The 23,540-nt window shown below is 63.5% G+C and overlaps 2 protein-coding genes across 3 annotated transcripts; one reads left to right on the forward strand and one right to left on the reverse strand.

Annotated features, from left to right (window-relative positions):
* The first annotated feature begins 1,357 nt into the window (after positions 1 to 1,357).
* CABLES2 (Cdk5 and Abl enzyme substrate 2) lies at positions 1,358 to 16,618 on the forward strand. Of its 2 annotated transcripts, XR_003683081.2 has the most exons (11): positions 1,358 to 1,761; positions 10,003 to 10,074; positions 10,169 to 10,261; positions 11,325 to 11,402; positions 12,006 to 12,114; positions 12,493 to 12,658; positions 13,020 to 13,123; positions 13,308 to 13,414; positions 13,994 to 14,198; positions 14,331 to 16,192; positions 16,350 to 16,618. XR_003683081.2 is itself a non-coding variant. In XM_024128663.3 (10 exons), exons 1-10 carry the CDS (start codon positions 1,373 to 1,375, stop codon positions 14,469 to 14,471), a joined length of 1,464 nt encoding a protein of 487 aa, XP_023984431.1. In that variant the 5' UTR covers positions 1,358 to 1,372; the 3' UTR covers positions 14,472 to 16,618. The 2 variants fall into 2 exon arrangements, 1 of the variants encoding a protein (XP_023984431.1); XM_024128663.3 differs by having other exon boundaries at positions 14,331 to 16,618.
* Positions 16,619 to 16,763: 145 nt separating this feature from the next.
* RPS21 (ribosomal protein S21) lies at positions 16,764 to 18,231 on the reverse strand. The gene is made up of 6 exons (XM_024128513.3): positions 18,136 to 18,231; positions 17,858 to 17,920; positions 17,678 to 17,741; positions 17,467 to 17,538; positions 16,907 to 16,962; positions 16,764 to 16,827 (listed from the first exon to the last, which is right to left on the reverse strand). Exons 2-6 carry the CDS (start codon positions 17,905 to 17,907, stop codon positions 16,818 to 16,820), a joined length of 252 nt encoding a protein of 83 aa, XP_023984281.1. The 5' UTR covers positions 17,908 to 17,920; positions 18,136 to 18,231; the 3' UTR covers positions 16,764 to 16,817.
* Between the last annotated feature and the right edge of the window lie 5,309 nt (positions 18,232 to 23,540).

Here is a 23,540-nt window from a genome sequence, read left to right on the forward strand (position 1 = left end):
CTGCGGCACCACCAAAGTTTAACATAATGCCAACTGGCAGAGGAGAAAAGTCTGCAGGGCCCAGCTCCATTATCGGGCAGCAGACAGCATGGTTTGGGAGCTGAGGGCCAATAACCAAATGACAGCCCTCCATCGCTTCATCCTCCCACAGCCCCTTTTCACTTCCCTCATCTGACATCCGCTTAACTGTTAGCTACCAGTTTGGCAGTCCGTCCCCGCCCCAACCTGCCAGGGTCCTCCTACTGGTAACAGCTGGCCAGCAGGGCCAGGCCCTGGGGCCCTGATCCATGAGGATGATACTGGCCTCCCACTCGCTAAGAGGCGCTCTGCAGGCCAGGGCTGTGTCTGCCCCGTCCCCCAACCCCTGCACGGAGGAGAGAAATGCGTGTGCCGTGTACGGTTCCACGCAGGAGCATTCACGGCTGCGTGGGCAAACCACACGGCAAGTGCTGGTCTCCAGCCGCCGCGAAGCCCCAGCGCTGGTGATAGCCCCGGGCTGAGCCCACTCAAGCCTGACCCTACCCTGAGGTGGGAATCAGTGTCCCCCACCTGAAGGATAAGTAAGCCCACAGGCACACAGCTGGACAGAGCAGGCCAGTGGCACAGAGGTGGCTGCAGGACCCTGCCCCCCAAGACACAGGTGGGCTCCTGGGGGCTCCAGAAGGGAGCACCTGAGCATGAAGCCACCGGCTCTGAAGTTGGGGGTCCTGGTACAGAAGAGGAAACAGGCCTGGCACGCCCCAGACTCAAGGTCGCTTTGCTGCTGACGGCCGTGCAAGACTCTGGGGCTGAAGGCCCAGCACCGCCCGCCTGCCTGCCACCCCGGGCAGGTGCCTTCTCCCCTCGGAGTCGCGGTGTCGTCTTCAGTCACTGGGGGAGGCCAAGGGGCACTGCTGGCGATTCCTGGGGCTCCCGGCGGGTGGTACAGCTCCAGCGCCCCCACGTCAGACCCCCGCCCCCGCAAAGACACACACCCCAAGAGGGGAAGTGCGTTGGAGCCTAAAGACGAGGCTTTAAGAACGCTGACCACGAACGCCATAGCCCAGCAAATGGAACAGAGCACTGGCGCCCCGGGGCCGCGACTTCCGAGTCAGGGACTCGAACCCGCGGCACCTCCACCGCTCGCCCAGAGCCAGGCCTCGCGGGACCGCGACCCGCTTCTCCCGGATCCCCCCCTGGCCGCCTCGAAACCCGCTCTAGGACCCAAGGGAGCCGCTCCCCCCTCCGCCCCCCGGTGGCGCCGCACTGGCCAATGGGCGGGCGTGACGGCGATATATTTGCATACGGGTGCGCCTCGGCCAATGGGAGGCGGGCGCGGGCGCATGCGCGAGCGGGAGGGCGGTGGCGGGCGGGCGGCGGGCTCAGTCGGAGGATGGCCGCGGCCGCGGCGGGTGGGTCTCCGGGCCAGTCCCCCGGCCCCGCCGCCCGGGCCGCGCCGCAGGCGCTGCGACGGCGAGGGGATTCGCGGCGCCGCCAGGCCGCGCTCTTCTTCCTCAACAACATCTCCCTGGACGGGCGGCCCCCGAGCCTGGGCCCGGGCGGCGAGAAACCCCCGCCGCCGCCGCCGCCGCCCGCCGAGGCCCGCGAGCCGCCCGCGCCGCCGCCGCCACCGCCGCCGCCGCCGCCCGCGCCCCCCGCCGGCCTGCCCCTGCCCGGACCCGCGGGCAGGGCCTCGGCGCCCCAGGGCCTGCTCAGCCCCGCGCCCGCGCCCGCCGGCTTGGGCCTCGGCCTGAGCCTGGGTCTGGACGGGCAGCGCCAGAGGTGAGTGTGGCCCAGGTCACCTGGGGCCTGGGGGGCGGCTGGGTGGCCTGGAGCTGGGTCACCGCGGGGGTTGGGGTCACCTGGTGGAGTCACCCAGGGCTCAGTGTTGGGGGCAGTGGAGTGGCCCAGGCAGGAATTGAGGTGGCCTGGGGGCCTGACAGCCCGGGACACAGGGTCGGGGTGACCTGGGGGCCATCAGCACAGTGAGCAGGGTGGCAAGGTGGCCCTGGGCTGGCTCAGCTCATAATGTGGGGTTGAGGTGACGTACAGAAGATCAGGATGAGCTCGTGACACAGGGTTTGAGTGACCTGTCATCATAGGACTTGGAGATCGGGAGGTGACCCTGATCCCCTGTGAGCCCCAGACACAAGTTGGGGTGTCCTGGGCCCTGTCAGTGAGGGACAGAGGGTTGGGGTGTCCTGTGCCTTGCCAGCCCCAGAAGGGAGTCTTGACTGGGCCCCACCGTCCTAAGATGTCAGAGTCAAGAGTCATCTGCGAGCTGTCAACTCCCTGGACACGGATGTTAGGGTTTCCTCGGGCCCCGTGAGTCCCCAGACTTAAGGGTCACGGTCCCCTTAATTCTGCCACCACCCCTGAATACGGGGTCAGGGTCGTCTCAATCTTGTCAATCCCCTGAACATGGGTCTGGGGTTCCCTCAGCCCTTAGCCCCCAGACACAGAGCCCCGTCAGCGCCAGACACACCCCCCTCCCCAGCCCACTGTTACCAGTCCCGCTGACACAGGGACTCACAGACACCCCCTCTGTGTTCCCCTTCGTTCTCTCAACTGGGTGACCCCCTCCGTGTGGGCCAGGGATCTTCCCTGTACTGTGACGTCTAGCCCCAGAGTCTCCCACGCCAGGCCAGACCTCCCAGCCCCCCATCCCACAGCTACTGGTCACTGGAGGCCCCCCATTACCCCTGCCTCCTTTGTCCCCTCTGAGCTCAGGGCCCCTGGGCCTGTCACATCCCAGATCGCAGGCACTCCCCCTGCCCTGATTTCATTTCTAGGAGTGCCTCAGCCCATCTCAGGGCCACCCCCACTCCTGAGCTCTGCCCCTCTGGTCGGTGCCCCCTGCCCCAAAGCCTGCTTTCCTCAGCCGGCAGACTCTCCCACGAAGTGGTCCTGTCTCCTGGCAGCCGTCCGCCCGAGGACAGTCCTCCCTTCACGCCAGGTCCCGTTCGAGTCACTCCAACACCCCAGGGCGCAGCGGCAGGGACACCCACTGTGTGAGGCCTCGTGGGTCCCGCTCACCTCCATCCAGGCCTGCTCTGTGCCCGCCTCTCCCGGTCCCGCAGCCCTGTGTGTGGTGCTGGGCAGGCCTTGTGTCATTCAGCAAGCAGTTCAGGCGCCCCGGTTGGGGGCCAGGCCCTCCCTGTGAACCAGACTGGCCGGCAGCCTGGCCCACGAAGCTGTTCGCACGGGAGGATGCAATGAAGCGCCTGTAACCAGGAGCCCTGCCTGGCGATGGTGCTTGATGGCGCTTGCGCTGCTTCTGAAGAGTGTGTGCAGGGGCCCAGGCTCCGGAGGACACAGAACAGGCTGGGATGTGGCGCGAGGCAGGTGCCCTTCGGTGTTCCCGCTGCACCTCCACGGTCCCTGTGTCCCTCGTCCCCTGGCCCGGCCCGCGCAGGGAGCCCTCTCCTGCCCCTGCCTCCCACTCGGCCTTCAAACCCCCGTTCAGATGTCGCAGGGCCGCACCTGCCCACCCAGACTCTGTCCCTCCTCGGCTTCTGCTGCCGAGCACAGGGCCCAGCCCTTGGGTCTCAGAGTCACTGACCCTCCCCTGACAGATGGCAGGCTCTTGGGGTGGGCACTGTCCGTTTCTCTCTGTGCTCCCTGGGCCCGGAGGCAGGGCGGCAGATAGTTGCTGCTGAGTAGCAAAGGGGGCGCCAGCTATAGCCTGTGGACTTCGAGGCTGAGTTGTTCTGGGGAGTGGAGAGAATCCTGAGGGTCTTTGCCCAAAGTCTGTGTCATGAGTGTGGTGGTCTGACCCAGGCTTTGGAACAGACCTGGTTGGAATTCCAGCTCCACCTCTCGGGAGCTCTGTGACTCAGAGCAGGGGGCACAGCCTCTCTGAGCCTCAGTTTGCTTCTCTGTGAGATGGGTTTGTGTTAGGTACTGCCCGCCGGAGGGGCTGTTGTGAGGCCTGCTGGATGGCCAGGGCTCAGCGAGGGTGGCAGTGGCCCGGCCCGGGGAGTGAGGACTCGTGTGACGTCCCGGTTGCCCAGGGTGTGCTCTTCCCTCAGCCCTTAGCCCCCAGACACAGAGCCCCGTCAGCGCCAGACACACCCCCCTCCCCAGCCCACTGTTACCAGTCCCGCTGACACAGGGACTCACAGACACCCCCTCTGTGTTCCCCTTCGTTCTCTCAACTGGGTGACCCCCTCCGTGTGGGCCAGGGATCTTCCCTGTACTGTGACGTCTAGCCCCAGAGTCTCCCACGCCAGGCCAGACCTCCCAGCCCCCCATCCCACAGCTACTGGTCACTGGAGGCCCCCCATTACCCCTGCCTCCTTTGTCCCCTCTGAGCTCAGGGCCCCTGGGCCTGTCACATCCCAGATCGCAGGCACTCCCCCTGCCCTGATTTCATTTCTAGGAGTGCCTCAGCCCATCTCAGGGCCACCCCCACTCCTGAGCTCTGCCCCTCTGGTCGGTGCCCCCTGCCCCAAAGCCTGCTTTCCTCAGCCGGCAGACTCTCCCACGAAGTGGTCCTGTCTCCTGGCAGCCGTCCGCCCGAGGACAGTCCTCCCTTCACGCCAGGTCCCGTTCGAGTCACTCCAACACCCCAGGGCGCAGCGGCAGGGACACCCACTGTGTGAGGCCTCGTGGGTCCCGCTCACCTCCATCCAGGCCTGCTCTGTGCCCGCCTCTCCCGGTCCCGCAGCCCTGTGTGTGGTGCTGGGCAGGCCTTGTGTCATTCAGCAAGCAGTTCAGGCGCCCCGGTTGGGGGCCAGGCCCTCCCTGTGAACCAGACAGGCCGGCAGCCTGGCCCACGAAGCTGTTCGCACGGGAGGATGCAATGAAGCGCCTGTAACCAGGAGCCCTGCCTGGCGATGGTGCTTGATGGCGCTTGCGCTGCTTCTGAAGAGTGTGTGCAGGGGCCCAGGCTCCGGAGGACACAGAACAGGCTGGGATGTGGCGCGAGGCAGGTGCCCTTCGGTGTTCCCGCTGCACCTCCACGGTCCCTGTGTCCCTCGTCCCCTGGCCCGGCCCGCGCAGGGAGCCCTCTCCTGCCCCTGCCTCCCACTCGGCCTTCAAACCCCCGTTCAGATGTCGCAGGGCCGCACCTGCCCACCCAGACTCTGTCCCTCCTCGGCTTCTGCTGCCGAGCACAGGGCCCAGCCCTTGGGTCTCAGAGTCACTGACCCTCCCCTGACAGATGGCAGGCTCTTGGGGTGGGCACTGTCCGTTTCTCTCTGTGCTCCCTGGGCCCGGAGGCAGGGCGGCAGATAGTTGCTGCTGAGTAGCAAAGGGGGCGCCAGCTATAGCCTGTGGACTTCGAGGCTGAGTTGTTCTGGGGAGTGGAGAGAATCCTGAGGGTCTTTGCCCAAAGTCTGTGTCATGAGTGTGGTGGTCTGACCCAGGCTTTGGAACAGACCTGGTTGGAATTCCAGCTCCACCTCTCGGGAGCTCTGTGACTCAGAGCAGGGGGCACAGCCTCTCTGAGCCTCAGTTTGCTTCTCTGTGAGATGGGTTTGTGTTAGGTACTGCCCGCCGGAGGGGCTGTTGTGAGGCCTGCTGGATGGCCAGGGCTCAGCGAGGGTGGCAGTGGCCCGGCCCGGGGAGTGAGGACTCGTGTGACGTCCCGGTTGCCCAGGGTGTGCTCACAGCTCGGCCCACGGTGGGGAGTGTGTGTTTCATGCTCAGGGCACAGTCTGGTGTGGCTGTTTCTGCTAAGCCAGTGAGTGAATCATCAGAATCCTTATCTTCCTCCCTAGAACTTGGCTTTCGTTTCAACACTGCGGTCACCTAGCACTTACCCGGTCTCTGGCTTCTCCGGCGGGGTCGGACACAGGCTTGCAGGCCCTCTGCCCGCCCCACCAGACCGCTGTGCCCTCCTCTGTCTTGTCGGCCCTGCTCTCTCCTGGGGGAGGCCTGGAGGCTTCAGGCAGCAGCAGGGTTCCCTCTCAGAGTCCTGGAGTCACAAGCCTGAGTCAGGGTGTGAGCAGGGCCTTGCTCCTGGGAGGGCTCCGGGGTAAGGGTCCCCCTGGTATCCTGGGCTTGTGGCCACAACCCTGCAGCCTCTGACTCCGTCCTCACACAGCTTCTCCTTGGTGTCTCTGTCTTCACCTGGCGTTTCTCTCTGCTTATGAGGACACCCTGATCCAGCTGGTCATTGGACCAGGGCCCAGCCTAACGGCTTCATCTTAACTCGATCCCGCCCGTGGAGACCCCAGTGCAGATGTGGTCGTAGTCACAGCTGACAGGGGCGAGGACTTCACGTGTTTTGGGGACACTGTTCAACCCCCAGCAGTCGTCATCAGTGTCCAGGGCTCTATCAGGGGGGAAGGTGAGCCGGGGGCGTGGCCGGGCCAGCTGGGGGCAGAAACCCTTGCGCTTCTGAAGGCTTTGCGCACGCTTGGCTCCGAGAGGGGGCCTGGGATTTTGGCCGCTGTCTTAGCCAGGAGACGCCTAGCGCTCTGGAGGCTGCCGAGCACCTGTCCGAATTAAAGCGAGTTCGGTGGCGTGTCTGGCAGCCTGTTCACATCACTGATTTGGGGGTTTCTTGCTCTCCCGCTGGAAAACGGCTGGAGGCGGTCACCGAGGTTGGAGCCTAGAGGGGGTCCAGAGGCCTTGCTGAGATGGAGGCCGGCCCAGGACCACACGTGGGTCCTGTCACCCAGGGAAGCTGGCAGGGACTTGGTGAGACAGGGTACCTAGGACGACCCACTCACTCAACAAGGATGCACGACGGCCTGCGATGTGCCAGGCCCCGCGCTCAGGCCGGGGTGGAGTGGTGGGCCGGCCGGACGAGACCCCTGCCCACGCTCTCCTGGCAGGGGAGGGTTCAGCGTCGTCGTGCTGGCCCCCGTCAGCAGCCTGCCCATCCTCAGACCGTCCGAGCCCACGTACAGCAGCCCCTGCACGTGGCCCCTGGCTCGGACTGAGTGGTCTCCCAACTAGGCAGGAGCCCTTGTCTTCTCAGCCGGGCTGTTTTTTTCAGTTACAAAGTGGAGGAGTTTATCAGACCGTGGAAACAACGTCTAAAAAGTGGCACTTTCTCTTCCTGCCTGTCTCTGGGGGAAGGCGAGTACGGGTCACCGGTTTGTAAAGGGGCAGCTGTGAAAGTGAGCCGGTGGGGTGGTCGCCTGTGCCATCTTGACAGCCTCCCCTGTGCCCCGGACCCCGACTTCCCTACAGGGTCCAGCGCAGGCGGCCTCGGGCCAGTCGCCGCCCTGTGGGGGACACCACCCCGCGTGCGTTGGACGGCTTAGCGGCGGGGGCCTCCTGGCTCGCTGGGACTTGCGTTTGCCCAGACGTCGGGGGGCGGGAGGGTGTTAGCGGAGGTGGTAGGAGCCCAAACTTCGTTCTTTGTAGTTTGCTTGTAGCACCTGTTAGACAGGGGTGTGCCAGGCGCACAGGGAGAGGCGCGCACGTCCTGACCCCCGACCAGCAGGACTCGGGGCGCGGCACCGCCTGTCCCCCCGCAGGCTCTCGGCCAGGCCCCGCGCACGCCGCTTCCAGGGACCTGCTCACACCTGCTCCCAGTGGGGTCCACGGCGGGATTGCTCCCGGTGGGGGTCGTTTCGGGAAGAGCTGCCGGAACGGCCCTGTCATGCCTACAGGCCCGGGCCGGCATGTGGTCAGCGTTGGGATTCTGAGCCGTTTCCAGAGTGGCGAGTGCTTAGGGGTGCCGTCTTCCCAGGGCCACGTGGGAGACCGTGGCGGTCCCGCCTCGGGACTCCTGAGAGGCTGCCTCCTTGGTCGACCGGCCAGCGGTGGGTTTGGCGAGGGCGCCGCCTAAGGAAGGGGGCGGGCGCCGGTCCCCGTCCTGGGAAGAGCAAGCCCGCAGCTGCCTGGCGGCCCCCGAGGCCCCCATCCCAGCGGGGCTCTCAGCCTCCCCCGGGCCGCGGGGCCAGCTCCTCTGCGGGGGGAGGCGGGAAGCGGGGGCTCGAAAGCAACGGCCCCTCACTTGGCCAGCCTGGTCTGTGCTCAGAATTCAGGGTACCCTCGTCAGCGTTGTCCCTGTCTCTGGACCCAAACCCGAATAGCATCACGCGGACACGGGCCGAGTTCAGGAAAGGAGCCCTGAGAGCACGGAGCAGCCGTGATTCCAGCTCCCCCGACGCGGTCCGGAGGGCGGCCCGGGGGCGGGTGGCAGAACCCAGGGGCAGAGGCAGCGCCGGGGGCAGGGCGCAGCTCCCAGCCCCTGACCCCCGCCAGCTCCGTGCCGCACTTTCACCACCCGTACGCTGAGGGCTGTGAGGGTTGAGTTCACGTATAAAAGGCTTACAGAGAAGGAAATGTAGAAGAAACCACAAAGACGGAGATGTACGACACCAGCTGGGAACGGGTGCCGAAGTTGGTGGGAAGAGAGGCGTCTCCTGGAGCGAGCTGGGCCCGAGGTCAGGCAGCGGGCAGTGTGGGTGCTGATGGGGTGCCCCTGGGCTGGCCTCCGTGGAGACTGCCGCTGGCCTCTGGGCCCTGTAAACGAGGTCCCAGGCGTGCAGGCGCCGTCGGGCCTCACCTGGGAAATTACCTGAGGAAGCAAGCCTGAGAAGGCCACGCGGGACTGCTGCCCGGGGCCTCCGAGCCCAGCCCCGCGGGGCAGGACACGCACGCCTGTCTGGGGCGTTCCCGTCTCCAGCAGGCCGGCTTCGCTTCCCGGCACGGGTCCTGCACGTCCGCCTGCAGCGGGGCACCCTCTCGGGGCAGGGCCTGCCTCATCGCCCTCCGTGGGGCCGGTGCTCACCGGCCCCTACCCCAGGCCTCCTTGGTTGCCGGGTGTCCGCCTGACGCGCACCTCCTGCTGCCCCCTTCCCACCTGGCCTGAACTGGGAGAGATGGCCTGACCGTGCCAGGCCTCGTCCGGACGCCAGGGGTCCTGCTGCGGGGAGGGTCCCGGGAGATGCTGCAAGGAAGGTGGCATCTGGGCAGGCTGCAGCTTCCGGGAGCGGCTCAGCAGCGAGGCTCAGCCTCTTAAGAAATGGCCGCTGTTGACACCTGGGCCCTGGACACCTGCCCAGCCCAGGCTGAGTGTGAGACCCGGGTTCCTCCATCTCGTAAACCACGGCGACCTGAGCTCCAGGAGGGGTGGGGCAGCAGGGCCCGCCTTCTTGGCTTTGTCCTGAGCGGTCCCTGCTGGTGGCCTTGGTGGCAAGAACCTGGGTATGTGATCTTGACCTGAGGGTGCAGCCTGCGCAGGGTTTCTGGGCCCAGTGCCAGGTGGGAGGCTGCCCTCCCGAGCTCCCTGTGTGCTGGGTGCTGGTCAGGCCCCCTCCTGGGATGGTTTGAAACCAGACCAAACACCCGGTTTGTCTCTGGGACAACCCCAGCGCTGTCAGCACCTCAGAGGGCTGGGGGGAGCCCCCGACTGTCATCGGGCAGCCGGTCTTTGGTTCCCTTTTGTGGTCACCGGGACACACTCCTCCCCGACCACCCAGCACGTCTGGGGGTCTCTAGCGTTCAGCCTCAGGCCTGACCTATGGCCATCTGTGCCCCCTGCCGAGGAGCCGCTGAGGCCGTCGCCCCCGCCCGGGGGGCCTCCTGACCACACAGCCCCGCATCTGTGTTCAGACTTCCCCCTGCGTGGCTCTCATAGAAGCGCTTTCCTCCCTGTCCCCGGGCAGGGCTTTGCTCCGGGAAGAATTCTGGCCACCAGGCCCGGACGGTGCTGAGGAGGGGCTGCAGGTTGATGGGGTTCTGGCTCCTTTATGCTCCCAGGGGTGAGCCGAGAGGCAGGAGGCAAGGGCGGGGGAGCACCGCAAGCTCAGAACGCCCGCTGTGCTTCCGCCAGGCGACGGGCCCAAGCAGACACCTCCCTGACATGCATACCAGGACTGCTGCTGCCCTGGGAGCGGGAGGGCCACGTGTGAACTGAGCCTCAAGTCAGGGGGGACGTAGCCATGGGAAGATCTGGAGAAAGAAGGTTCCAGACCGAGGGAGCAGCCCCTGCGAGGGCCCTGAGGCCGGGGACGGGGGCTGGTGCAGGGAGGGCGGCCCAGCTGAGGGGGAGAGGCTTCTGGGTGTCCTGGGCCAGGGGCAGCACCCCGAGGCCCTGCCGTGTCCTCTTTACAGAAGGCGCGCAGGCTCCCAGCGCCGCTCCCTCGAGTTTCTGGAAGACACGGTGGGGTGTGCCTCGGTTCAAAGGTAAGGAGCCCCGCCTGCCGCTTGCACCCCCATCCTTCTCCTGGGGCCACAGAGGCTCCCAGGAGGGGAAGAGTGACCTGCTTCTCACCTGCAGAACCAAACGCACGTCCGGATCCCCCAGACACAACGGCCTGAGGAGGCTGCACTTCATCAAGAGCATGAGGCAGTACGACACCAGGAACGGCAGGTGCCACGGCGCGTGCCGTCCCGCGAGCGTCCCGCGAGCCCGGGGGGATCCGGGCTCCCGCCCTCGTCAGCAACCCTTTCCTCCTTCGGTGCGCTAAGGAAGCGCCCGCCCACACGGCCCAGCCCGTGTCCCTTCGGAAGTGGACCCCTCCTCCCCATCCCACCCTCTTCCCTTTGTATTCACCAAACGCTGGGGTCCACAGCACGTCCTGGGCGAGGAGCCAGGACATAGCCTTGAGTAGAAGTCTAAAACACAGGGACGTTGGAAACACAGTGGGAACAGGCAGAGTGGTGGGCTGTGTCTGGGAGAGAAGGGAACACAGAGGGCATCTGGCTTCCCTGAACCGGGCTGCAGAGTGACAGCCAGTGCCCAGCACCGCCCTCCGAGGCCCTACATCTGTAGAAGCCCCGTGTCCCTCACGCTCCGCCCTCCTGGCCTTGAGGCCACCGTCCTGACCCAAAGCGTCTCCAGACCGTTCCCCTTCCTGCTGGAGCCCGTGCCCAGGCACCCGCCAGGCAGCCCTGGTCGGGCAGTGCTGCGTCTTGCCTGCGGTGGCTGTAGCTCGGACAGTCCTGGACCCCCCAGGGTGGTCCCCGGCATGACGGGCTTGGCCCAGGAGCAGGCCCCCGGCAGACTGAGCGCCAGGCTGGCTTCAGTGGGCCCCGGGTGCCCAGGGTCCCAGCCAGGGAAGGGGGTCTTCCACCGTCATCCTCCCTGCTGAACTGGGGCCGGGCTGGGCAGAGCCATGCCCAGAGGAAGGAAAGGCCGTCCTCCCTGCTGTGCGCCCCACACAGCGGCCCCTCTCGGGCCACTTTGTCTCGGGACATGGAACTGGGCGCTTTCTGATGCCGTGAGGCTCCTACCCCGCTGGGACGCCTGAGGATGGGCTTCCCCGACCAGCCGTCCTCGGGCATGCGCCTCTGCCTCTGGTGTCTGCACAGCCCGGCCCCTCCTGTATGAACCGCCATCGCGGGCGTCCCCTGATGCCTGGGGCAGTTCCCATCTGCGTCTAGGCAGGAAGGGAAAGGCCTGCCGCCCTGCCCTGACCCCGTCCTTCCCGCAGGATCGTGCTCATCTGCGCCAAGCGGTCGCTGTGTGCAGCCTTCTCGGTCCTGCCCTATGGAGAAGGCCTGCGCGTCAGGTGAGCGGCCGGTCCGCGGCGGCCGGGGGCTGCGCGCCGTCACAGCCTCACACGGGGCCGGCAGACCAGCTTCTGCCGAAGCGGCTTGAGAGCTCGAAGGCCATTTGGGTCCTGGTCCGCGGGGAGGGGCGCGTGCGCGCTGTTGCCTCGCTTGAGCTGCTAAACGTCGGTGCCTGTGGGACGTTCCTCCTGGCGGGACGCTGCAGTGCACCCCGTGACCAGTCCGGGCGGCTGTGCCCAGCGCATAGCCCCGGGAAGAGGGAGATGGCTGTCGGGTGGGGACGGCGCGGCGGGACCTGTGTGCCCGAGGGTGTGGTGCGAGTGGGCGCACCCCTGGGAAGTGACTTGGGGTGAAGCCGAGGTCGGCCCACCACCAGGGAGACTGAACGGGAAGGGCCTGGGACCAGGAAGGAGCTGAGACAGAGAAGGCTCTCACAGCGGGAGTCCTCGTGACCCCTGCTGAGGCTGCTACAGAGGGAGGGCGGGCAGGCCTCACGGGTACAGAGGTGGGGCGCTGCGGGCTCCTGGGGCTCGGCTCCCTGCCTGCGCGAGGTCGGGGGCGGGGCCGGGGCCGACAGCTCTGTCCCATCCCGTGCGTTGCAGTGACCTGAGGGCGGACAGCCAGAAGCAGAGGCATCCGTCAGGCGGCATTTCCGTGTCTTCAGAGATGGTTTTCCAGTTGGAAGGCGTCGAGCTGGGGGCGGATGGAAAGGTAGGAGCAGACGCCGGTGGCGGGGGGGCGGGCAGGGGCCTTACGTGTGTCTGTCAAGGAAGTAGACTCAAAGCTGTGTTTCACTTGAGTCCTCGAAAACGTAAGGTCCCACGGGAGGAAGCCACGCAGCCTGTGCGAACAGGCCGGTCGCCTCGTGGGGGCCTGGTGGGGGCCTGGTGATGAGGGGAGGTCGGGGCCCCCGAGGCAGGGAGGAGCTCCGGCTGCAGAGCCCAGATGAGGGGCGGGGCGTTCTGGAACCTGCAAGCGGGGAGCAGCGTCAGCCCTGGGTGGCGGGAGCTGCAGCGGTCAGGAGGGACCCGGCTGGACCTCTGGTCCTGGATGGGGCGGCGGGGCTAAGCCCGATGCACTGCCTGCCAGGTTGTGTCTTACGCCAAGTTCCTGTACCCCACCAACGCCCTGGTCACGCTCAAGCTGGACAGCCACGGCCCGCCGCCTCAGCCCCGGCCCGGTGCCCCCCGCGCTCTGCTGGGGCCCAGATGCAAACCCGTCCCGCCCAGGGCGGCGCCAGCTGGCTCGGAACTAGGTAGCCCAAGGGCCCTGACCGGGGACAGGGCAGGTGGCCCAGGGCATTCCACCCGAGCCCGCGGTCCTCAGCCCGAGCCTGGGGAGCGGGTCCACCGCAGCCGCTCAGGAGGGGGGCCCCCAGAGCGCACGCCCGGTGCTGCGCCGGAGCCCAGCCGCAGAGAACCTGCACCCACCGATGGCTCCGGGCGGGGGCCCCTCCTCATCAGGACGTCCTCCCCGGCCCCGGCCCCCGACCCCCGACCCCGCTCTCCTTGCCCCACGATGACGCCCTCGGCACAGCTGCTGCCCGGCGCTAGGCCGGGCTTGGCCAAGCCGCTCACCGGGGCTTGTGGTGGGTCAGGGCTGCCCTCTGCTCGCAGGGGCCGACGCGGGGGACGCCCTGGAGTACAACCCCGACCTCCTGGATGACCCTCAGTGGCCCTGCGGCAAGCACAAGCGCGTCCTCATCTTCGCGTCCTACATGGTAGGGGCGCCACGTGGGGCTGGGCTGTGGGCCGGCACGGGGGGCAGGGGCGGCTACGCGCCCTGGGCCCAGCCTCACCCGTGTCTCGGCACCGTTCTCGCGGGCCCGGGGCCTCACGGTCGCAGACCCGGGTAGCGTGCAGACGCCCCTGGGGCCGCATGGGGACGGTCCTTCTCCGTTGCAGACCACAGTGATAGAGTACGTGAAGCCCTCCGACCTCAAGAAGGACATGAACGAGACCTTCCGGGAGAAGTTCCCGCACATCAAGCTGACGCTGAGCAAGATCAGGAGGTGAGGAGGGCGGAGGCGGGCGTCTTCGAGCCCGCTGCCCGACAGGGCCTTCCGCAAGCTGCTGCCGGCCCGGGTCTGCAGGGACTCCTGAGCCTGATGAAGGGACGCGCCCCTCCTCAGCCCCCTCCCGCTGTCCAGCCGGTGCCAGCAGCTCCCCTGCCGGTCCGCCTCACTGGCGCCCACAGCCCCGGAGCCGGGCCCTGTGACCGTCCCCGCTTGATAGGTGAGGAGGTTGAGGCCCCACAGCCAGAGGTCCAGACTCTGCCTCAGCAGGGCCGCCCCTCAGGGCCTTTGCACGGCCCTTCCCTCCCCACACGGCCCCCTCACTGCCACAGGAGCGCAGGGACTCTGTCCTCCGGGGGCTCCCCTTGAGGACAGTTGGGTGCCGCGGGCCCAGCTGAGGGCCGAGCGGAGACCAAGACCAGCCTGCCGCCCGCCCACCAAGCAGTGGGCCCTAGCGCTGGGCCACAGCGTCTGGGAGGAAATGGCGCTTTTCTAGTGGCCCAAAGGCACGCCCCTCAAGCAGGGACGTGGCCGCCTCCTGGCCCCAAAGCCCTTGGCTCCCGTGTAAACCCGCAGTTTGAAACGAGAGATGCGGAACCTGTCTGAGGAGTGTGGTCTGGAGCCCGTGACGGTGTCCATGGCCTACGTGTACTTCGAGAAGCTGGTCCTGCAGGGCAAGCTCAACAAGCAGAACCGCAAGCTGTGCGCGGGCGCCTGCGTGCTGCTGGCCGCCAAGATCAGCAGCGATCTCCGCAAGAATGACGTGAAGCAGCTCATCGACGTGAGTATGCATGTCCCCGTCCCCCCGTCCCCTCCCGGCTGCGGGCGGGCGGGCGGGGGGCCCAGACCCGGCCACCTGGGCGGGAACCGGAGGGGGGGCCGCAGCTCAAGCCCTCGCTCTTCTTCAACACAGAAGTTAGAAGAAAAGTTTCGGTTCAACAGACGGGATCTAATTGGGTTTGAGTTCACGGTGCTCGTGGCCCTGGAGCTGGCTCTCTACCTTCCCGAGAACCAGGTGTTACCTCATTACAGACGCCTCACGCAGCGGTTCTAGCCTGGCCCGGCCCTGTGGGCGCCCCGGCACGTCGTGGGCCGGCGGGCGCGTTTCCAGGCACGGGGCGCGGACGCGCGGCCCTCGCCGGCCCGTGCCGCTGCCCCCCACGCCCTCGCTTCCCTGGAGGGACACGGCTTCCATTCCAAAGCACACCACACCACCGCGGTGTTTCGGAGAGCCCTGCTGCGTTCCTCCGTGAGCAGAATGTGGGGCTTTGTTGGTTTTTTCCTGTGCCTGGTCTGGCACCAGGACAGTGACTTACGATGCGCGCTGGTGAATCCTGACTTCACAGCGTTTCTCCTCTTCGCATCGCCCCGCCTCCTGCTACCATCGTCGCCACCGCGCTAGCGTCTCAGGAGATCTGGGTTTCCAGACCTCACTGCACGCGCTCGATTGCTAGCGTTAACCTGTTGGGGCATTAATCTCGGCTGTTGGGGGTTTTCGGGCGTGGAGACCGCACTGTGGAATCCCCACTCCCCCCGCCGGCCCGGCTCCTTCCCAGCCCGGCACAGCCCCCTCGGGGGGCGTGCACCCACCTCCCCGCATCCACACGCACAGCTCTGGCGTCAGCCTAAGCCAAGGAGAGCGGACCCCTGGTTGGTTGTGGTCTCATTTTTTTACTCTTGGACTTGTGTTTTTCCGAGGATCACGTCACTGTGAAGCCCTGGTGCCCTGTTTGGGGTCACACACCTCAGCAGGCCTCTGGGCACAGAACTAGCCCACCCCACGCAGGGATCCGTCTCACCGGGAAGACCCCCCCCTTGCCCACGACACTTGGGACCTTCAGGATGACTGCATTGCTGGCTCTTGACCTTCCTAAGCAATATTGCGGAGAAACCGTGTTTACTGTCGTGTAGGATTTGGTTCCGTGGGTCTTTTTTTCCTGAGGGAACAGAAACTGGTTAAACGGCGTCTGCTGAAGTTGTGACTTGAACCACACTTGACCTTCCAGCGGGGAGGAGACTGACCCCTTCACAGCCCTGCCTCCCCGCAAGGGTCAGGCCAGCCTTCTTCCTCCCGGCAGCAAGTGGGAGCCGCCTTGGCCGGAGGAGCCGCCACACCAAGCGGACCCCAAGGGCTGGTCGTTGTCCTTCTGGGCAGGTGTGTGCCCGGCACGCCAGCTTCTCTACGCTACACCTGGCCCAGTTCTTCCACTCGCCGCCCCACCAGAAACACTGAAGTCCACGGGCCGGAGCTTCTCCTTTCACGGCTCAGCTGCTCTCAGAAAGGACCGTGTTGGCTGGGTCATTAAGCTGCTTCCCTACTGCCGGCCCATAAACCTGTCACTGGAGGGGCTCCGGGACAGCCCCACCCTGCATCCTACGCGTGTGCACTGGTGCTTTTGCAGAACGGAGAGGCCAGCCCTCGTCAGCGCTCAACCACCAGCAACTTGAGACCCCGGCAGGGGTGCAGGACGGCGGCTCCCGCCCTGCTGGCTGCCGTTCCTTCTTCCTCAGCCAGTGGCCTGGGCTAAGGGAGGAGGGGGGACAACTGCAGGGTGAAGCGCGAAGCCCAAGTCTGTATTCTGACCTTATTTATTGAGGAGTGCCTCTTCCCTGTCTTCCCCAAGACGGCTCCCGAACCTGATGTGCACCAAGGAGGACCTGAAGGATGAAGCTGCTAGGCCCCGGGCAACTCTTCTGCAAAGCGACCTGTCCAGCCAACACAGCGTCTCAAGGACGCTCCCGTTACAGGCACTGCAGGGGACCGACTTACAAAACGTACGTCCTGGTTTACAATTAGCCTTGAGGAACACATCTTCCTGGAAATTTCTATACAGATGATAGAATGGCTGATACCGTAACTTTACAGTCAGTTTGCTTGTTTATGTAGTGAGAATTAGCCATTTACCAAACTCGTCTGTAACCTTCCCTTTAGTGCATCGCGTCCTTTTTAATGTCAACGGCTGCCGCTGTGTGGTACTCAAGTGAAGCCAGTATTTAAGGCGTTAAACTTCAGCCGAAAATGTCACCCCCTAGAACCAGCCCAGACATCTGTATCCAAGGGCCTGGGGCCACTTCCTCGGTGTCTAGGAGGCGCTGTGGACTTACATGAGCGCTTAAGTGGCCATCTGACCTCACTGTCTAGTCAAGTGTCATGGATCTGTTTGCAAAAAGTAATGTACTTGTGCTCTAAGTAAAATTTGGTTTTGCAACATGTGTCATAGGCTGCCCTTCAGCCGGCCGGCCCCTTCCAATCACAGCAAAGTGCCAGCCCCGACCCTCCAGAGCCCAGAGGAGCCCCCCCCCCCCACCCCCCCCCCCCATCAAAGCACAGAAGTTAAACAACAGACAGGTTTTCACTCTTTATTTATGACACACGTTCCACACCCAGGATCCTCTCCAGTCAGAAGTTCCTGGAACAAAAGGAAGAACTTTAAAACCTGGTCTCCAAAGACACGCTGGGCCTCTGTGCCCAGACCCCAGTCCTCTTACTTTGAGACAATGCCGTCAGCCTTGGCCAGTCGGAGAATGGAATCATCTGACTCGCCCTAGGGGAGAAGACACATTGGGACCAGGCGCCCTGCTGGCCAGACGTCCAGCCACACTGCCGTCCAAACCGAACAAGGGGAGACACGCTAGCATCAGGCAGACCCCTGACGGTACAGGGGTCAGACCCCTGGGGCCTCAGGGAGCTGTCATAACTGGGAAGCTCCAAGGTCGCTGCCTGCCTGTTTTTTCAGGGTGGGCCCTTTCTCGGGCCCCCGAGCACTCTTTTCCACCCCCAGGAAATAGCATCAGGCAGACCCCTGGGGCCTCAGGGAGCTGTCATAACTGGGAAGCTCCAAGGTCGCTGCCTGCCTGTTTTTTCAGGGTGGGCCCTTTCTCGGGCCCCCGAGCACTCTTTTCCACCCCCAGGAAAAGGCTGGCAGCCAGCACAGTCCAGTGCAGCTGGCTCCAGTCTATTCTGCCAACAAACCTGCTCAGGTTGGGAACAGGGAGGGAGACGCCACTACGGCCCAAAGGCCAGCTGAGCAAGGCCGGGGAACACTCACCATCCTGCGAATGGCCCCGCAGATGGCGTAGGTTTTAAATTGACCGTTGAACCTGCCTGTCACCTTGTCAACCTATGAATCGAGAATGGGGGTCACAGAGAGGTGCACCCAAACGCCTTCGGGTCTAAACCTGGGGTTTGGGAATCGACGTGAGACCCGCCCAGACCTCGCCCCCTCCCCAGGGGACAAGCCGTCCCGCCGCCCGGCTCACCTCGGCCACGTTCATCTGGATGGACGCGTGGTCCTTGGCGCCTATGATGCGGTTGCTGGCAGAGCTGCGGGGGGAGCGCAGTGAGCGGGGACGGGGCTCGGCGGGCGAGGGGCAGGGAGAGGGCTCGGCGGCCGGTGGCGGCGGCGGGGGGATGCAGGGACCGGGGCGGAAGATGCTCACCATTTCCGCGGCACGTACAAGTCCACGAACTCGCCGGCGTCGTTCTGCATGTTGAGGGAGCGTCTGCGGAGCCCCCCGCAGCGCCGTGAGGACGGGCCGTGTCCGCGCGCTCGGGTCCGTCCCCTCCCCGCACCGACCCCGGGCCCCAGGCCGCCCCCCCGCCCAGGCCCCGACCCCCGCACGCCCGAGTCCGTCCCCGCCCCGCACCGACGCAGGCCCCCGCTCCGCCACCCAGCCCGGGCCCCGACCCCGACCGCGGCCGCGGCCGCGAGACCCACCTGGTGGTACCACAACGAGCGCGAGCGCAGAAAGGAAGGGCCTTTTCCCCCGGCAGTGCTATTAGCGGGTGGGGCGGGGCCTCGGCGAGTACTTCCGGGTCCCGCACGCCGCCGCGACTCTACGCAGAGAGGAAGGCCGACCGCTCTGACGCACTTCTGCTTCCGGCGGGGGAGAGCCTCCTGACGTCTGGCGGCCGCAGGGTGGCCGAGGCCGATCCTCGAGGGCGAGTCGCCGTGCTGGGCGGGTGGCCGGCGCGGACTCGCGAGAGCGCCCGCGGGCGGGTCCCCGCAGCGGTGGGCTGCGCCCAGAGCGGGCGCTTCCCGCCACCGGGACTGCCCGGTGCCCGCGACCGCTCAGTCAGGACCTGCGGACCCGGGGGGCGAGGGCGTGGGCCGGGGGCCTTGGAACGGGCCGCGCTTGTCAGCACGTGAGAGCTGCGGACTGGAGCGCTTACCCCGGAGACAAGCCCGGCATCACGAAAGTGGACGCAGGAGGGGCGCCGTTGGTTCTAAGAGCCAAGAGTGGGGAGAGCCCCTGGGGTCTTGAGGGAGGAGCGGCAGGGCTGGGGTGTGGGGCGCCCTCCCAGGACGTGGAAGACAACCCCTCGGGAAACCAGTGCCTGAGCAGGGAAGGAGCTTGGCCAAGCCTCGTGGCAGAACCAGGTCGAGCTCCCCCAGCCCTTCGCTCGCCCTGCACCAGCCGGCCCCTGCCCAGGACCCGTCCCCCCACATCACGCCCGCTCCATCCTCCACGGAGCAGTCTCTCCTGGTGCTAAGGGTCCGTTAAGGAAGGAAACAGAAAAACTCGAGGCTGCAGAGCTGACTTCCCAGGGTTCCCCGCGCTGCGTTCCTGGGGGCGTGCCCTGCAGCCTCAACTAAAACATCCTCCTGGGCTTCACCTCGCGGAGGAGAGGGAAGGCCCCTGGGGGTGGACTCCAGACCCTAAGCACTTGGCCTCCGCCTGCTGCCCGGGCTGATCCTGGCCGTGGAGTCTCCGAAGTCCAAATGCCCCTTTCCTTGACAAGCCCTCCCCATCCTCCCAGTCTGGGCTCCCAGCTCACTTCCCAAGGCTGTGTTTGCTCACCCCGTGCTGACGTGCTAGAGTTCCCCATCAGCTTGGCCACACGGTGCCCCATTTGAGTCACTGCCAACTTCTGCGCGGCTCTGGGAGGGTTTAACATCTGGGCCTGGTGGGGGCTGAGGCCACCAGTTCCCTCGTACCCGGAAACCAGTGTTCGTGCGGGCAGTGTGTCTGCTGTTGCTTCCGCTGGGCGCCAGCAGCTGGGCATCGGGAGTGAGGTCACCGAGGCCAGCGCCCTGTGGGAAGGTCACACTCCATGTTCATGCCAGCCGTGAGAGGTGTGTGCTTTTTCCAGGACCCCCAGCACGTGCACAGACATTACGTGTTTGTGGTGGTGATACCCACCAGGGTGCTTGGCCTTCCCTAACCAATAGAAATTGATAAGAAGCCAGACAAGAAATTCAGGCAAGTCTTTATCAGGGCTCCTGCTGCAGCAGGGGGAAGCGGAAACAAGTAACAGGTTTCCTTGCTAGCTCCCCAGGGGAGCTGAGCTGGTTTCTTAGATGGGGTCAGGATAGGGGCAGGTCCAGGGCTCGGGCCAGAGGGGTGGCTTAGGTGGTATGCCCACCCCCCTGGTGGTGGGGTGTGCAGGGCGCATGCGCAGGACCCTGCTTTTTGCTCCCAGCTCTTTAAAAGTGGCAGCTGGGTTTTTGGTCTCTTTGTATCTTTCTGTCCATAATTTGCCTCCGCTGGGCATGTATGCTGCTATTTTTCATCCCATACAGTTTTTTTGTACGGTGTTTTGTAGCTCAAGGAGACATCTGTCCAGGTGCAAGCCCTGCAGCAAAGGGTCCCAGGTGCCAGCCTGTCTCATTCGGGGGTCTGCACAGCTGGCCTGCCTGTCTGTGTCAGTGTGTGGGTCAGCCCAGCTAGGCCTGGTCATCAAGAGATTGTCTCTGTAGCTGAGAGGCAGGAGACGGAGACAAGTAGAGCCCCGGAGCACCAGAAAGGAGAGAGACAGAGAGAGGTCTGCGAGAGTCCTATCCATCAGAGTAGAGAGCCCAGAAATAAACCCTCACACATGCACACATATGGTCAAATGATTTTTGATGAGGACCGTTTAAGAAGGAAAGGACTGTCTTTTCAACAAGTGTGCTGGGAAAACTGGGTCTCCACATGCAAAAGAATGAAGCTGGACCCTTACACCAATTGCAAAAATTAACTCAAAATGGATCAAGTACATAAACAACATAAAACTCTAAACTCTTAGAAGAAAACATAGGACACAACCTTTATGACGTAGGGTTTGGCAATGATGTTTTGCATATGAGACCAAAGGCACAGGCAGCAGCAGCAACAACCAAAAAAAATTGGACTTCATGAAAAATTAAATTTGTGCATCAAAAAGACACCATTGGGGGACTTCCCTGGTGGTGCAGTGGTTAAGAATCTGCCTGCCAATGCAGGGGACACGGGTTCAAGCCCTGGTCCGAGAAGATCCCACATGCCGCGTAGCAGCTAAGTCCGTGAACCGCGACTACTGAAGCCCGTGTGCCTAGAGCCCTCGCTCCTCAACAAGAGAAGCCACCGCAGTGAGAAGCCCGCGCGCCACAATGAAGAGTAGCCCCTGCTCACCACAACTAGAGAAAAGCCTGTGCACAGCAACGAAGACCCGATGCAGCCAAAAATAAATAAATAAATTCATTTGTTCAAAAAAAGAGAGACACCATCAGGACTTCCCTGGTGGTCCAGTGGTTAAGACTCTGCACTTCCAATGCAGGGGGTGCAGGTTTGGGGAGCTAAGATCCCACGTGCCTCGTGGCGTGGCCCCCCAAAATTTTTTTAAATAAAAGTTTCTTAAAATGACACCATCGGGCTTCCCTGGTGGCGCAGTGGTTGGGAGTCCGCCTGCTGATGCAGGGGACACGGGTTCGAGCCCTGGTCCAGGAAGATCCCACATGCCGCAGAGCGGCTGGGCCCGTGAGCCATGGTCGCTGAGCCTGCGCGTCGGGAACCTGTGCTCCGCAACGGGAGAGGCCACGACAGTGAGAGGCCCGCGTACCGCAAAAAAAAAAAAAAGACACCATCAACAGAGTAAAAAGGCAACCCAAAGAATGGGAGAAAATATTTGCAAATCATACATCTGATAAGGGATTAATATTCAGAATATAGAGAGAACTCCTAAAACTAATCAACAACAATAACAAAAACCTAATTCAAAAATGGGCAAAGGGGCTTCCCTGGTGGCGCAGTGGTTGAGAGTCCGCCTGCCGATGCAGGGGACACGGGTTCGTGCCCCGGTCCGGGAAGATCCCACATGTCGCGGAGCGGCTGGGCCCGTGAGCCATGGCCGCTGAGCCTGCGCATCCAGAGCCTGTGCTCCGCAACGGGAGAGGCCACAACAGTGAGAGGCCCGCGTGCCGGGAAAAAAAAAAAAAAATGGGCAAAGGACTCCGAAAGACTTTTCAGCAGAGAAGATATACAAATGGCCAATAGGAACATTTAAACGTGCAGCATCCAGTAATCATCAGGGAAATGCCAGTCAAAACTACAAAGAGATACCACTCACACCCACTATAAAAAATAATATAAGAAAATAAATATTATAAAAATAAAAATGAGTGTTGACAAGGATATAGAGAAATTGGAACCCTTGTGCATTGTTGGTAGGAAGGTAAAATAGTACAGCTGCTGTGGGCAACAGTATGGTGGTTCCTCAAAAACTTAAAAATAGAACTACCATGTGATCCAGCAATTCCACTTCTGGGTCATTTACCCAAAAGAACGGAAAGCAGTGTCTTGAAGAGATACTTGCACACCCATGTTCACAGCAGCATTATTCACAATAGCCAAGAGGTGGAAGTAACCCAAGTGTCTATGGGTGGATGAACAGATAAGCAAAATGTGAGCTATGCAGTGGAATATTATTCATCCTTAAAAAGGAAGGAAATTGTGATGTGAAAAAGAAACGTGTAGATTTAAGATTTTCTGCGAATTAAAATAAGCCAGTCATAAAAAGACAAATACTGTGTAATTCCACTTATACGAGGTACCTAGAGGAGTCAAATTTAGATGGAGAGTAGAATGGTGGGTGCCAGGGGCTGGAAGATGGGAATGGGATATTAGTGTCTAATGGGTATAGAGTTCCATTTTCCAAGATGAGAAAGTTCTGGAGGTGGATGGTGGTGACGGCTGCACAACATTATGTATGTGTTTAATACCGCTGAACTGCACACTTAAAAATGATCAAGGTGGGGCTTCCCTGGTGGCGCAGTGGTTGGGAGTCTGCCTGCCGATGCAGGCGACGCGGGTTCGTGCCCCGGTCCGGGAGGATCCCACGTGCCGCGGAGCGGCTGGGCCCGTGAGCCATGGCCGCTGAGCCTGCGCGTCCGGAGCCTGTGCTCCGCAGCGGGAGAGGCCACAGCAGTGAGAGGCCCGCGTACCGCAAAAAAAAAAAAAATGATCAAGGTGGTAAGTTCTATGTTACATGTATTTTATCACAATCAAAAAAAAAAATTCAAGACTATAGGTCACGCACGCATGCACACACATGGGCACACACACAAGACATCACAGTCGCATCTTCCCCGAGGTGGGATCCCAAGGCCAAGATCTTCAAAAGGAAGCCCTGTGACCCCACCTTCGGACCTGTGAAATCTGGATGAGCCCCCCCCACCACCACCTTTAAGAAACCCTGCTGTCTGAAATCTCAGGTCCCACAGACAGAGGAGCCAGTGGTCACTGAAGGGAGCCTACGTGGGCCTTCCATCAGCAGGGCCTCCTGGCATCTGAAGCGGCGGGGGTGGGGGGGTGGGCAGCTGCTCAGGCTGGAGGCTGCCAGAGGTCAGGAACCTGGGGAGAGGTGTCCCCACAATCCACTTGTACTCTCCCCAGAAGCCACTACGGGGCGCCCAAGAGCTGCACCTGGCCCTGCAGGCAGCCCTGCGGGGGGCCCAGGGGCAGAGGCTCACCTGTCCACTCTCTGCCCACTTTCCTGCCGGCTGAAGGGGGCTGGCCACTTCCCTCAGGCCCCTGGCCCCTCGCCCCTTGCCCAAGCGGTGACTTGTTTACTGAGCTTCCTGTGGGGTCTCCAGGCTGGAAAAGGGCCAGAGGGTGGGTGGGATGAAGGGATTGGGGACCGGAGGACCTGGCACTTGAAGACACTGTCCTGAGCCCTTTTTGCAGCTCCCGGGGCAGCTCCCAGGGACTCAGAGCAGCAGCTCTTCAGCAGGATGGCCCCCATCAGGATCCCCGAGCGCTTCCAGGTCTACAGAGCACACACCTGTTACTGCCCCCGGCACCCCCAAGTGCTCTAGATCACCCTGGCTCCCAGTATCCCATCAGGATGGCAGGCTGACTTTGCCCCCTCCCTCTGCCTCGTAGC

The sequence above is a fragment of the Physeter macrocephalus genome, chromosome 14 (genome assembly GCF_002837175.3).
Source record: "Physeter macrocephalus isolate SW-GA chromosome 14, ASM283717v5, whole genome shotgun sequence".
In the NCBI taxonomy this organism is placed as follows: domain Eukaryota; kingdom Metazoa; phylum Chordata; class Mammalia; order Artiodactyla; family Physeteridae; genus Physeter; species Physeter macrocephalus.